Genomic DNA, 14002 nt, shown 5'->3' with positions numbered 1-14002 from the left:
GAAAATTTTTTCTCTGTGCTAAGAGATTTAATTGCAGTTCTAATTTACAAAGTTAAAATTACTGCCAGAAAATTCCTTAAATGTGTTTATACTTTGTAGATATTAAAGCAAATATTACATTATTTTTCATTCTTGTATATTATAATTAAGATTGTATTTAGAATTGCAAATATTGTGGAGTCTTTGGAATACCATAAGAATCCCCTTAGGTATTTTTTGATACTGAGGTTCTAAAATGTTCTTGTTAGATGTTAAAAAATATATAGTTTTAAAACACAGATTTCCTTGCCTGAGTTGCTAACGCTATCTTTTGTTGTTTAAAGAAAACACCTTAAATCTAATTTACTTTAAATCTTTTCTTTGTTGCATTTTACACAGTGTGGGCAATGCTAGTAATGTTAACTCTGATTCTTTTGTGCTGGTACAATACTGCATTAAAGGGATGTAACTATGGGAATAAGTACAATGGTGATGGGTGCATTGAAAATACTTATTGGATGAGCCTCCAAATGCAAATTCAAAGCGTCAAGGACTTGTTCTGCTTCTTTTCCCCCAATATACACACAACTTAGTGTCCCTCCCTCAGCCCTTCCCTAAAATGTTTGCCCTCCCCAAAGTGGATTTTTCTTTACCGCTGCACTCTTACTGGCCTTGCAAATTGAACTCTCTCAACTGGTAAAAGGCTGCCTCTGCAGGTACGTTGTACCAACAAAGAAGCTAGGGGACAGATATAGAGTGGGGTTGCTTTGAAAGAACTGGTAGCTACTTTTTCACTTCTGTGGCATCTGAGCCACAGCTGGATTTCTGTGGGCATGGAAAGCTGTCAACCTTGTTTGTTAGCTCTCTTCTCTGATACCTGCTGCTACTTTTTCCTGTTTCCTCCTGTTTGCAGATCAATAAGTGCTAAGGGAGAGGAGTAGCCTTTGGAGCAGTGGTGGGCAATCTGCAGCCCACGGGTTGCACATGGCCCATCAGGGTAATCCACTGGCGGGCCGCGAGACAATTTTACATTGACCGTCCGCAGGCATGGCCCCCAGCTCCCAGTGGCCGCGGTTCGCTGTTCCTGGTCAATGGGAGCTGCGGGAAGCAGCGGCCAGCACGTCCCTGCAGCCTGCATCACTTCCCGCGGCTCCCATTGGCCGGGAACGGTGAACCGTGGTCACTGGGAGCTGCAGACGGCCGTGCCCGTGTGTGGTCAATGTAAACAAATTGTCTCGCGGCCCGCCAGCGGAGAACCCTGACGGGCAGCAGGTTGCCCACCACTGCTTTGGAGCCTCACTTGAGTTTTTCCAGTCCCCTCCTTCCCCAGGGCAAGCTTTACTGGACTGTGAACTACAACACTGCTGCAAAGGTCTGAGTTGCAGACTCCATAGGGGCATATTTAAAGCCAAACAAAAATATTTCATGAAATTAAAAGAAACTCTTCATGTTAGACTTTATAAAACTTTTGTACAAAATCTAAATGTTGGATATTTGATACTTGAGTGTATCCCTTTAGTTCATATTATTTACAAATAGTACCTTTTAAAAATAATTTGTCACTTACTATTCTAAAATTGTTTGTTTATAAAGCAAACTTAAAATCTTCTGATAAAGTTTAATACATGCTTTTACTACATAGGTAATGGAAAAGGAGGTGAATCTATTTATGGTGGATATTTTAAAGGTAAGGGCTAATATGTCTTTATGGTCTGTTGCTTCATTTCTGAGATAAAAGAAGTTTTAATTCCCAAGATATTTAATGTGGAAAGGTCTACTTATAGGTCACCTTTTGCATGAAACTAATGTTGCATGACAGTTATTTTTATATGCATGGATTTCAGATACATTTATTGAGATATTTAATGTTAACTGACAAAATTAATTAAGGCTAACTTTACTGGTTAAACGTGACTTTCAGCATGGAGGTTAGGCAACTTTATTCATGAAAACTCCTATCTTCCTGCCTAAAACTGTCAACATATTCTTTTGTTTATAGAGAATGTGGTCTTTTGCAAAATGAAAAGGTAAGAGACACAAGCTCAGTAACACAAATTCAAACTCTGTTCCCTTGCACCCTCCCTAGTAAATATGTGGACAACTGATAATGTATCAGTTTGTGGATGGATATCTGTATTGCTTGGAGACGTGGAGAATTCTGTATCTAACTTTTTTGAGGGGAAATTAATTATTTGGAGAATAAATACTTGGAATTATTCCCAGTTCAAAACAGTTCTTTTTTTCTTTAAAAATACTGTCCATTTTTTCCCTCTGAGGTTTGTATATTTAGTGTTTGGTTTCTAAAAATATGTGGCTGTATTTATACTCCTGTGCAAGTTATTTATTTGCTTGCATAGAGCAGATAAATGTACACCATTCACCTTCTTTCTAAAGCTTTTTTGGAAAGAGAGAGGTGTGAGCGTTTGTAATGGTAATCAGTGCTTTTAGGAGGCAAGGTACAGAATAATTTTTAAATGTAAAAAATGGGAAGTTATTGTGCTATTCCAGTTTTGACACAAGCCTGTACATAAGCTGTTGGGTGTTTCATGTATTGTGTGCTGTGAGCAATTCTTTGTAGTTAGGTGCATGCTGTGAAGTTTCTTTAATATGTTATAAGGAAGCATAGTTAGATGTCAGAATATTACAGCTGTTAATCAGAAGCAGCTATATGAACAGATCCCTACTCTAAAAAGTTCAGCTCTTGTTTCTAAAGAATACACTTGGATTGGTAAGTGCTAAAAATCTGGTACTGTATATTTGTCTGCACTTTTAAACATTAATGGTACAACCTTAAGTCTAATATGAGTTTGTGGTAAATTAGTTGTGTAGTTATTTCATTTTGATGATTGAAAATATTTTAACTGCACAACTATGGGTCCTCTTTACGTAGTTCTTAGGATTAAATAATACATTCTTATTTTTCAACCTCTAATCTGTCTTTTACAGTTGGGTTGAAGAGGAGGACGTGTTTTACTCCTCCCATGCAAGTGTCACTATTAAATTAATTTCCTTTCGGATTTTGAAACTTCAAGTTTGGGTTCCGTAGATTGCTGTAGTGCACTAGTTAACACCCTGGCAGGGAAAAAGTTGTTTAACTGTGTCTTCCTACCTAAGTTATACTCAACATGATGTGTAAATGATAGCATTGAATATGTTCAGCCATGTTTTAGGATGGGAGAGGGAGAGTCTGTTATTAAAGTGGCTTTCTTTCAGGAGACATTGTTGGGTTTAAGTTGTTGGAAGCGTATGATGAGTTCAAGTTGTTTTGAAGACAATAACAAAACATTTTAAATACATTTATTCTTAACAATATGTTTCAGATTGTTTCTAAAGCAGTTGTGACTTTATAAAAAAAAGCAAACTCCTGTGTTCTTTACTTGGTATTTCTGACTTAACAAATATAAATCTGTCTCCGCCCTTCATTTTTGAGAGATTTTGCATAGATTTCTTTTTTTTTAAGTGTTCAAGTTTCCTTAGTGAGCAGAAGAAGAATTTCTCGTTGTACTGTCCATGTGCTGCTAAGAAAATTATACTTGTATTCATTTATGGGGGAAACTAACATTTTTTTTTTTCCCCTTCAAACAGATGAAAACTTTGTTCTCAAACATGACAGAGCGTTCCTTTTGTCAATGGCAAACCGAGGCAAACATACCAATGGTTCCCAATTTTTCATGTGAGTAGATGTAACTTTAGAGCTGAGCTTTTCTTAAACAGAGAAGCGCTGTTCATGAGAAAGATGGTATTGCTAAATTAAATATATATGGATGTTTGACTAGAATCCAATGGGTACCTGCTGCTCTCTGAGCTATTGTAATTAGGAAACATTAAATACGATAGTCTCAATTTATTTGTGCTTTTCTGGAGCATGAGAATTGATCATATATTAATGTTACTTGTTTGTTGCTTCTTTTTCTAAAGTAACATTGGCCTAGGCTTTTGTGTTCATTAGTGTCCCTGGGGTAGATTGTTTTTTGCTTTGTGTTCTTCAATATCATGCACATGAAATAAATTATAATTGAGCATCTGTAGACTCCAAACTTCAAAATTTTATGTGGCAAAGGACAAGATGTCTAATATATAGACAGTTTAAATGTCAACAGTTGCGTGTGTTTTCAAAATGTGGTCTGTTTTTGTGGGGTATTCTTTCTTACTATTCAAGTCTATCCCTGAAGTGCCTTTCTTCTCTGTTGCTGCATAGTACTGTACATATCTGTGTACAAATGGCTTTTCTGCCAACACTGGTTAAACTGGATTTAAATTAAGGGTGTTTGTTGAAGGGACTGTAGAAGAGCCCTTCTCATACAGTTCTTATTTCTCTTATAAAACACTCCAGTTTATAAGCATATTTCTGTTACAATATGCAAGTTACTTGACTAAAGTACAGCTCTAACAGGAATAACTGTTCTATACTGAAAGAAATAACTCACGTTTTGGCTGACATCAAATTTTAGGCTCACTAATATCTCTCTTTAAAATTTGCTAATGTTTGACCATGCATCTACTTCACTATCTTTTAAAAGTTGTCCTCCGTTTTAACATTTCACAGTGCATATATGAAAAAAATCTGGTTTCTAACTTTGGGTTTATGTTGGGGAGGAGGCTTTCCTTGTGAAGTATCTTTCCATTGTTATTCTTCAGAAATTAAACAATAATATAGTTTGTTACATTAAAACTTTGTTTACTTTGCCATCTTTCTTGACGGATAAGAATGAATGGCGCTTCACTGTCTTCAATAAAGGAGTAAATTGTCCAAAAGGATGCTCATTTTCTTTGCTGAAAAGAGGTCTTCAACGTAATCCAATAAGGTTCAGATAAGAGACATTTTTAGGTCACTTCCTAAAGAATGTCCTAAAAATGGAAAACAAATAGAAGCACAAGAGGCCATCTTTGGAAATTGATTTACTTCTGATTTGACACTCAGAAACCCTCTGCTCCCCAAAAAGCTGCAGGTTTGTGGTGCCACCTGCTGTTATCTCTGTCAGTGTGGCTGGAAGATGGCTGTGTATTACTTAGTACAGTACACTTTATACATTAAGCTGTGTATAGATAACATATGTTACATACATCTATAAAATTACATAACTTACAAATAAGTATTTAAAACAGATTAGTTCACTATTACCTTTTAAGTGTAATATATAGTGACTTGCTTTTTGATTCTCAAGTCATAATTTTCCATTTTTGAGTTTATCTGAACTGTAAATTTGAAAATTTAATGAGCTACATCAATCAAGAAGCTGCCATCTGAGGGCTCTAAAGTTTCTTTTATGTTTCCCATATTATATTTAGATATGTGTATCAAATTTTTTTAAATAGACAAGCTGAGTGTTTGCTGTGTTTAGGTTAACTTTTTTTTAAATAAAAAAGAACATTAAGATAACATTGAATTCAAAATTTAAATTATTCAATTTAATCATGGAAAGATAAATATTTAAAGAAACATTTCTATTATACTCTTCAAACATATGAAATGTTTTTAAGAGCACGTGTATTTTAAAAACTGCATTAATTGATATCACTTTTGTTTCTCTCTCTCTCAAAGAAAAAGTTTTACAGTTAAGCATGAATCCTGCAACTGATAGCTCACAGGGCGGGACTGCTGCAACCATACAAGTTGCATTGAAATGCTGCACAGGTGCAGCAGTATGGCTATGCATGATCAGTTGCAGACGCGGGGTCTTCTTTAGTAATTTTGATTTGTGGTTGGGCAAGGGTGGGTCATGAGAGACCACAAAATACAGCCATGGCTTTCTTTTCATGCAAACTCTCCTTTATGGGTATAAACTCACAAATCATAGCAACTGCTCATAAGATAGCTTCTAACGTGCACAGTTTCAGGTTTAGATTGCTCTTAAAAAGAATTGTTTCCAGATTTCACTCCCAATGATTTCATCGTTTAAAAGTTTAAAATGTAATATATTAAAGTAGTTGTTCTTACTCAGCAAAGTTACCTCTACTTACAATATTCCTCCAAGCTGAATGCCATTAAGTTTGTACAACCTGATTTACCCTTATTAAAGTATACAGTTCTTGAAACCCAAAATAGTCCTTTCCTGACCTCATCCTTCAAGCTGTTTGAGAGGCAAAATTAATATAATCTTAATATTTAATATTAAATAGAATGTTCATTTTAAAATATATAATTCTGTTTATATAGCTAAAAAGATTATTGGGTAGGTTTTAAAGGACATTTTCAGACTTTAAATAAAACACAGTCAAAGCTTTTTGAAATGATAATCCAACTTGTTGGATTTATAGAAGGAGATACACCTCTACCTCGATATAACGCTGTCCTCGGGAGCCAAAAAATCTTACCACATTATAAGTGAAACCGCGTTCTATCGAACTTGCTTTGATCCGCCGGAGTGCGCAGCCCTGCCTCCCCCCCGCCCCCCGGAGCACTGCTTTATCGCGTTATATCAGAATTCGTGTTATATCAGGTCGCGTTATATCGGGGTAGAGGTGTATATGTCAACTCTTCCTTAATTTTGTTTTCAATCTTGCACATACAGGATTTGGTGCATGATTGGATAGCATATTCTGATATTGCACATATTTGTATTGGTGTCAAGAGCTTTACATTTCTCCACAGGGTGGATTTGATTTCCTAGTCAGGAAGACTCGATTTAATCATGATTTTCTACATAAAAGTGCACTCTGGTTGGTTGTTATAACATTAATACATATTCTTCACAACTCAGAGATAGAAGCAGTTTTCATTTTTGGAAGGTATACGCTATACCAGTGGTTCTCAAACTTTTGTACTGGTGACCCCTTTCACATAGCAAGCCTCTGAGTGCGACCCCCCCCCCCGTATAAATTAAAAACATGTTTTTATATATTTAATACCATTATAAATGCTGGAGGCAAAGCGGGGCTTGGGATGGAAGCTGACAGCTTGTGACCCCCCTCTCCCCCATGTAATAACCTCGCGACCCCCTGAGGGGTCCTGACCCCCAGTTTGAGAACCCCTGCACTATAAATTTTTAAACAGTGATTTATTTTGAAAACTTCTCAGATTAGTTTTACAGCTATATCAGAAAATGAATGGTTGTTTGGTTATTTCATTTACCAAAGGTAAATGAAGCAGATAGTTTACCTCCCAATTACTTCATAAATATCTCCAATTCAACAGGTTAATCATTAATATTTGGAGGATTTTCTTGCTGTATTAGGAGGAGAACATCACCAGACAGACATTTCAATTGTTTTATTTAACTAAAACAACGTTAAGTATTCTGGATTTTTTTCTTCAACAGCAAACACATAATATTTTAACGAAAGAAGTATATGTTCCTCGCTTCTCACATTTATCTCCAGACTTTTTTCCTTGTACAGATCTATTCCGCCCCCAACAATCTTCTAGTCATTTAACTTTTTGAAACTTTGCACTTTTAGAGAGAGGTAAGGTCCCTCTGTGTACACAAATTTGCAGAGGGACAATAGAGTTGAGGTCTGTTATTTCTCACCTCTATATATTATTTATTTATTTTAAAACATTTTTGCTGTTAACAAGCATGTTACCTCTGGAGACACAAATACACAGTTTGAGAACTGCAAAACTAAGCATCTCTGATGGTATCTTCTAGACTCAGCACTGAGTCCCATTGGGTAAATAGAAAGATTAACCTAAATAATCTATACAGAAGCCTGTGGAACCACATAATATTGGGTTCTTAATCCATGAACTGTTGGAACTCATTTACAAAACTTTTCTTAAACATTACATGAATATATTGTCTCATACTATAGAATTAGAATTTATAATCCCTATTCCATGATGAGAGATATCTTTGAGCTATACTGTATCTTAATTAAAACTATCTTTAGATAGGTTTTTTCCTCAAAAAGCATTTTATAAAAAAATTCCAATTTAAATTAAAAAAAACTTTTTTTTTTTTAAATTATTATTTTTATTTTTATTTATTTCTCCATACAAACTGAGGCCCCAGTCTGGCAAGTGTTTATGCATGTGCTGAACTCTAAAACCATGGATTAATGCTTGGAGTTAAGCATAAGTGTTTGCAGGACTGAAGCCTAAATAGAAATAAAGGATTGCACAACTTTAAAGACATGGTCGTTCAAAATGACTTATTTGTTGGCCTCATTTTAAGAGGGCCTTTCCTCTTATCAGGCATTAGTGCTGTTTGGTATAACTGTACTTTTCAATATCCTATTAGGCTGTGAATATTCTCTTGGCTGATAGACTGGATTAATGCACAGTTGCTACTGTCCAGTATGATGCTCCACCAAATGCCCAATGAAAAACAAATTTAAATTGAATTATTATATTGTGAGTTACTTGAAATTGATTATACTGGACACTAATGCTCTGATCTTATAAGCAGAGAATTTTACTTATTTCAGACCGCTTCAGTTGTACACCTCTACCTCGATATAACGCTGTCCTCGGGAGCCTAAAAATCTTACCACGTAATAGGTGAAACCGCGTTATATTGAACTTGCTTTGATACACCAGAGTGCGCAGCCCCGCCCCCCTAGAGTACTGTTTTACCACGTTATATCTGAATTCATGTTATATCGGGTCACGTTATATCGAGGTAACGGTGTAGTTCATTAATAGGAATGTCATGGATGTGAATGAGTAGGGCAGAGAAACTGGTCTCTTTTCAAGCACTGGTAGAGAAGTTTAAATGGAAAAGACTGAAGAAATATGGGGGGGAGGGATAGCTGAGTGGTTTGAACATTGGCCTGCTAAACCCAGGGTTGTGAGTTCAATCCTTGAGGGGGCCATTTAGGGATCTGGGACAAAAATCTGTATGGGGATTGGTCCTGCTTTGAGCAGGGGGTTGGACTAGATGACCTCCTGAGGTCCCTTCTAACCCTGATATTCTAGGTTAGGGGGAAAATTAAGGATCAATTTGAGAGAAGAACAAACAAGACAAAAAAAACGTTTAGAGAATAAGACATGGTCACAGAAACATAATGAAGTGTGCTCTGTGTCACAAGTGGTACATAAAAGGCTTTTATTGTTAGACTATTTTCTGCCATTTAACTTTGTATTATGATTATTAAATGCAGGGAATGATTTGGTATGAATAGAAAATACTTAGGTGAAGACAAGATCACATTTATCGGAATAACCAATCTTTAAATGTACTAATAGGAATTATTCTGTTCACCAGTGTTACTGAAGCACATTGTTGCTTAATTAAGTAGATGTTCAAGAAGTCTACTTTCTATACCATTTGATTTTAAATATTCAAGGTGTTGCTCCTAATATTTCATGGGAATATGCTGCAGGTTCTTAGATTTGGCTGTTACATGTTGAATACAAATTATAAAGCAATAGTGTAAAGCTAAAAATTACCCATTTATATTTTTCTCATAAAGGACCACTGCCAACTTCAATTTTTTATATTAACCACTTTCAGATAATTCAGGGTTCTGGGAGAACACCCTTTAAATATAGTACTGTATATACTCTATCATAAGCCAGTTCGTTTATAAGCCGACCCCCCCAAGATGGATAAGTAAAAATGGAAAAATTTTATGACCCATTCATTAGCTGACCCTATAATTCAGGGGTCAGCAAACTTTGGCTCCCGGGCCATGAGGATAAGCCGCTGGCGGGCCGAGATGGTTTATCTCGAGCGGCCGCAGGCACGGAGGTAAACCTAAGTAAACAAAGTGTCCCGGCGCGCCAGTTGCTTACCCTGACGGGCCGGGACAGCAACTGGTGGGGAAATTTTTGGGGGGGGAGAAGCTGGGGGTCAGGGGAGTAACCCCTGTGACCACCTCCCACATGACCCCACCCCTAGCCTGGGACCCCCATACTCTCCCCATCCCATCCCTTCCCACCTTATCTGGGGAGGGCCAGGGGAGGATGTCTCTGGCCTGGCTGGAGCTGCTCCGGCAGGCTGGGCAGCGCGGCCGCAGCCTGCTCCGGCGGGCCAGACCAGGCGGCGTGGCCGCAGCATATTCCAGCGGGCTGGGCCGGGTGGCACGGCTGCAGTGTGCTTCAGCGCCCGGCTGCAGCCTGCCAGCCCCGGAGCTGCAGCTGCTTCGGAGGCTTGGGGGAGAGCAGCGTGGTCAGAAGTGGAGAGACTCTGGCCCCGCCTCTTCCCTTCTGACTGTGCTGCCTCTCCTTGCTCCCTCTGTTGGGGGGAGGGGCTGTGTCCCACCTCTCCCTCTCTATACCCGTTTATAAGCCGACCCCTTTCTCTGGTGCTTCCCTTTTTTACTAAAAAAAATTCAGCTTATGAACGAGTATATAGGTATGTCCTGACTTTTTCTAAACCTTGAAAAACAAACAAACATTTTCCTGATCCCATGTAGATATTCAGAAGTGTTTTTTGGATGGGACAGAAATCAATACTGGATATACTAGGATTAACCTTCTTTCTCCTCACTGCCCAGTGCCTGCTCAGTTTTAGATGTGCTGGTGCTGTTACTGGTAAATATCTTCTTGCAACGCCTGGGGAAGAACATGTGTGAGCCATCCTAGAGTGGTGCATGAGTATAGTGTGGTAATAATTATACTAGTAATACATGAGACTACAAGTGTAACTGACCATCAACAAAACAGTGAAACTGAGTACATACAAAATGTTATAACATTCACAAAGGCTCTGATCCTGCAAACACTTGTTGGCAGCATTACTTTTCACACACACAGTTGGGGAGAGGGGGGAGTTCAAGAATCCAAAGACAGACCTCATTGATTTCGGTGGGACTACTTGTAATAGTAAGATAAGCACATGTATTTGATTGCAGGATCAGGCCCAAAGTGTAAAAAAAACAAACAAAAAAAACCGAAGACTGAAAAGCTAGAAAACACATTTTCTCTTCGTTATCGTAGTATAGATACTACTTGTAACAATAATAGGTACACATTTTTCATATTATGATCTTGTCAGTATTTCTTCAAACTAACCAGTTAGCCTACGGAGAATTCAAGTGATTTTTTTCCAAAGCTCCTTGAAGATGTGTGAAAATATTGTTCCCCATTATTTTGAAGTGTATGGAATTTTTGCATTTATATCTTAAGAGTTAGTTTATGAAGTTCTGAAGCCATTTGTTTCTGCACTAAACATCATTTGAGGAAAAAATCTTACTTAGTATCAGTTTAATGCTGTGCTCCACAGGAATTACATGTCTACTTTTTCATGCTGATAAATTAATTCCTGGTAGAATTTTAACATTTCAGAAAGTAACATTTCTGAAGCGCAGTGACATGTTTTGTAACAAAAATAGAATAAACATCTTTGAACTCCTGAGTGAAGAAGAAAACTCATTTTGAGGGTTGTGCTATATGATGATTATTACAGCCACTTCTGTATATTACCAATGACTAATTGGAAACCGTTAATTACTAAGCTTTTCGATTAAGGTCTTATAATGTGAGTATCCCAAATAACATTCAGAATTTTTCCATTATTACTACTTTGAAGTAAAATTTTCTATTTAATTTTATTTGTACTATTTTACAGTAATGTTTTCACCCCTCAGCTCACAGAGAGCCGAAAAGCTACTAAACTACTAAATAGATCAAAGGGGATTCAGTGTTTTTGACCACAGTCCTTCAAAATGCTTATACGTGCTTAATTTTAACACAGGAATAATCCCATTGACTTGCACAACTCACATGAGTAAAGTTAAGCACATACTTAAGCACTGCAGGATCATGGCCTATGTGTGTAAAGGCAGAGTAAAAAAAACCCTGCTCTTTGTTTAGTTGTTAATTTGGAGATTAATTTAACTAAGCAATATTTAGCTGTTCAGTGTATCTTCTTTATTTCAAATAGGTTAATTGTATTACTGAAATAATGCTGCAGTTTTAGAAATATGTCAAAACAAAAATGTAAAGTCATACGGTAAAAATACTTCTTCTGTGCATCTTCAAGCTTGATCTCCTTGTTAGATTTCTAGTTAAATGATTGCGCTCCTTTGCTTTTTAGTGATAGTGTCTATTTTCCCATTTTAAGGGAAACTTATTAACATGAGAGAAGTCTTAGCCAGTTGCTGGAACTTGTGAAAGTGTGAATTTACAGATTTCTAACATTTTACTGGTAAATCAGTCGTTTTCAGTATCTTATTTATATAAGAAATGTAGTAGTATGGCATCCTATAAAGTATAGAATTAGGACTTGCTTCAGTAAACCACTTAAACACCTGTGTAACTTTAAGCATCTGAGTAGTCCCATTGAAATCACTTACTCATTTGCTAAATTATGCTTGTTTTCAAGTGCTTTGCTGGATTGAGGATTTAATAAGGGTATGAGTGGATTCCATTTTCACAGCGGTTTGTCTTTGTAATTCAGTGCTCAAGCAGGGCATTTCTTTAGTGTTTAAAAACAAAACTTGTTCTAGCTTTCCAAATACCTTTTTGTTCTATAGAAAATTTAGAGCCCTCTATTTTTAAAGCATCCTTGTTTTGCATACACTCTATAAAAATATTAATTTTAAATTTGTATTTTAATAAAACAGACTCCATTTTGTTTGAAAATGTATTACAATTTATTTCTTGCCATTTTTGTGTAAAATTTACAGAAACAGTGTTACATCGTGCGCTCCAAAGGTAATGTCTCATTCCTCTAAGGCTCTGTCCTTTTTTTCTTTTCTTCTCTTCCTGTTTTTCTCGTTCTTTCTTGTCTTTTTCTGATCATGTTATTATGTGCATTGAATCCTGTGTTAGTGCTGAAGTCCTTTTAAGAATACAAATAAACTTGCTTTATCAGAAAGATTCTCTTCTGTGTGGCAATAATATTTTTAATCAATTTACTGGCTATCTTCACTGACAATGGTTACTTTTTTCTGTAATTATTAACTTGGATAATACTGTCTCTTAGATGGCAGTTTTTGAAGTTTGTTTAATTGTTAGTAAAATGAAGTTATGTAGGAATACATTTCTCTATATGAAATTAAATGTTTCTTGGGGATAGACAGAGCCTACTTCTTGTCTTGAAAAGTGATAGTGCAAGAAATGAGACAGATGAAATTTCAGAGTATTCTTCCTGTGGAAATATTAGCTGACTTTAAAAAATTAACTGAAATATAATCAATCTAATTTTAAGTAGTCTTGTGAGGAGATATTCAGCGGCACAACGAACAGTTAAGCACCCAGATTCCATTAAAGGCTTATGTGTTGTTCACCTAACTTCCATTTGTGCATTTGAAAATCTCCCCCTTGACTTTTTCCTGTTTTCGCTTCATGAGCAAGCAAATGAGGAAAACCGTTTATCCATTTTGGCAGACTCAAACTGCCAGTGAAATAAGGGAGGAAAAACCTCTAGATGGGTTTTGCCCCAGTGGTTGCCCTTTTCTTTATTAATCCAAGCCCCAGTTCAACAAAGTACCTGAGCCCATCTTAGTGCTTTGCCAAATCGGTATCAACGTCTTTCTTGTCACTCAGTAGTCACTAGTATATTCATTGTGTTTTAAACTGTTGCATATTATTTTCTTGACTTCTAAAAACGAAAAGTATACATTTCAGTGCTGGTTTCACTAAAGTATCCGCTTGTTTCAATTTCAATCTTTTAGAACAGTTTTATAATTAAACCTGGTTAAAATAAAATATTTACTTGGATGTAGATTGTTAATGTAATTAATTTTTTTTTGTTTATCAAACTACAATGGCCATAAGAAATTGCTTATCCATAGTAATATATTTCATCGAGAAAGTAAGATTTATTTTATGAACGAACAGAAGGGACATGCAACACAGTAAAGACATTAAATGTCTTCCATGTAAGCAGCTCTTGTCTTGGAGTTGCACTAGAATGGTTTTCTGCACTATGTAATGTGGGGAAGGAAGGGAGTGGTGGTGTTTGGACACGAATAAAGGTGAGGCATGAATGTTTTGTAGTTCCATCTTTTGGCAGGTGTGATCCAGAGCTGCAACACCCCATTGATTTTATTGGACGGAATCATGGCCGCCAATTTAGTTTTGAATGGTCTGATTAAAAAGTAACTTTTCAATGATAGTTTAAGTACTGAATCCTTGATACCAAGTCTGCTTTAACGAAACCTCAAATGGAACATCTACTCTGGACCCCCCATT

General features: G+C 36.6%; 1 protein-coding gene across 6 annotated transcripts in view; it reads left to right on the top strand.

The window, feature by feature from the left end:
* The window catches only part of NKTR (natural killer cell triggering receptor), a 75053-nt gene that overhangs the window by 18916 nt on the left and 42135 nt on the right, over nt 1-14002 (top strand). For 4 of the 6 annotated variants that reach the window (XM_026652169.2, XM_026652168.2, XM_026652167.2 and 1 more), the window contains exons 5-6: nt 1622-1666; nt 3565-3652. In XM_026652169.2, coding sequence (XP_026507954.1) covers nt 1622-1666; nt 3565-3652 — 133 coding nt within the window. Of the gene's footprint in view, nt 1-1621; nt 1667-1978; nt 2007-3564; nt 3653-12360; nt 12521-14002 lie in introns of those variants that run through there. The other 2 variants (XM_026652170.2, XM_026652173.2) reach the window with 2 other exon arrangements.

Source organism: Terrapene carolina, unplaced genomic scaffold, assembly GCF_002925995.2.
Source record: "Terrapene carolina triunguis isolate 2854851 unplaced genomic scaffold, T_m_triunguis-2.0 Scaffold111, whole genome shotgun sequence".
In the NCBI taxonomy this organism is placed as follows: Eukaryota; Metazoa; Chordata; order Testudines; family Emydidae; genus Terrapene; species Terrapene triunguis.
This window is presented reverse-complemented; position numbering and strand designations above follow the sequence as displayed.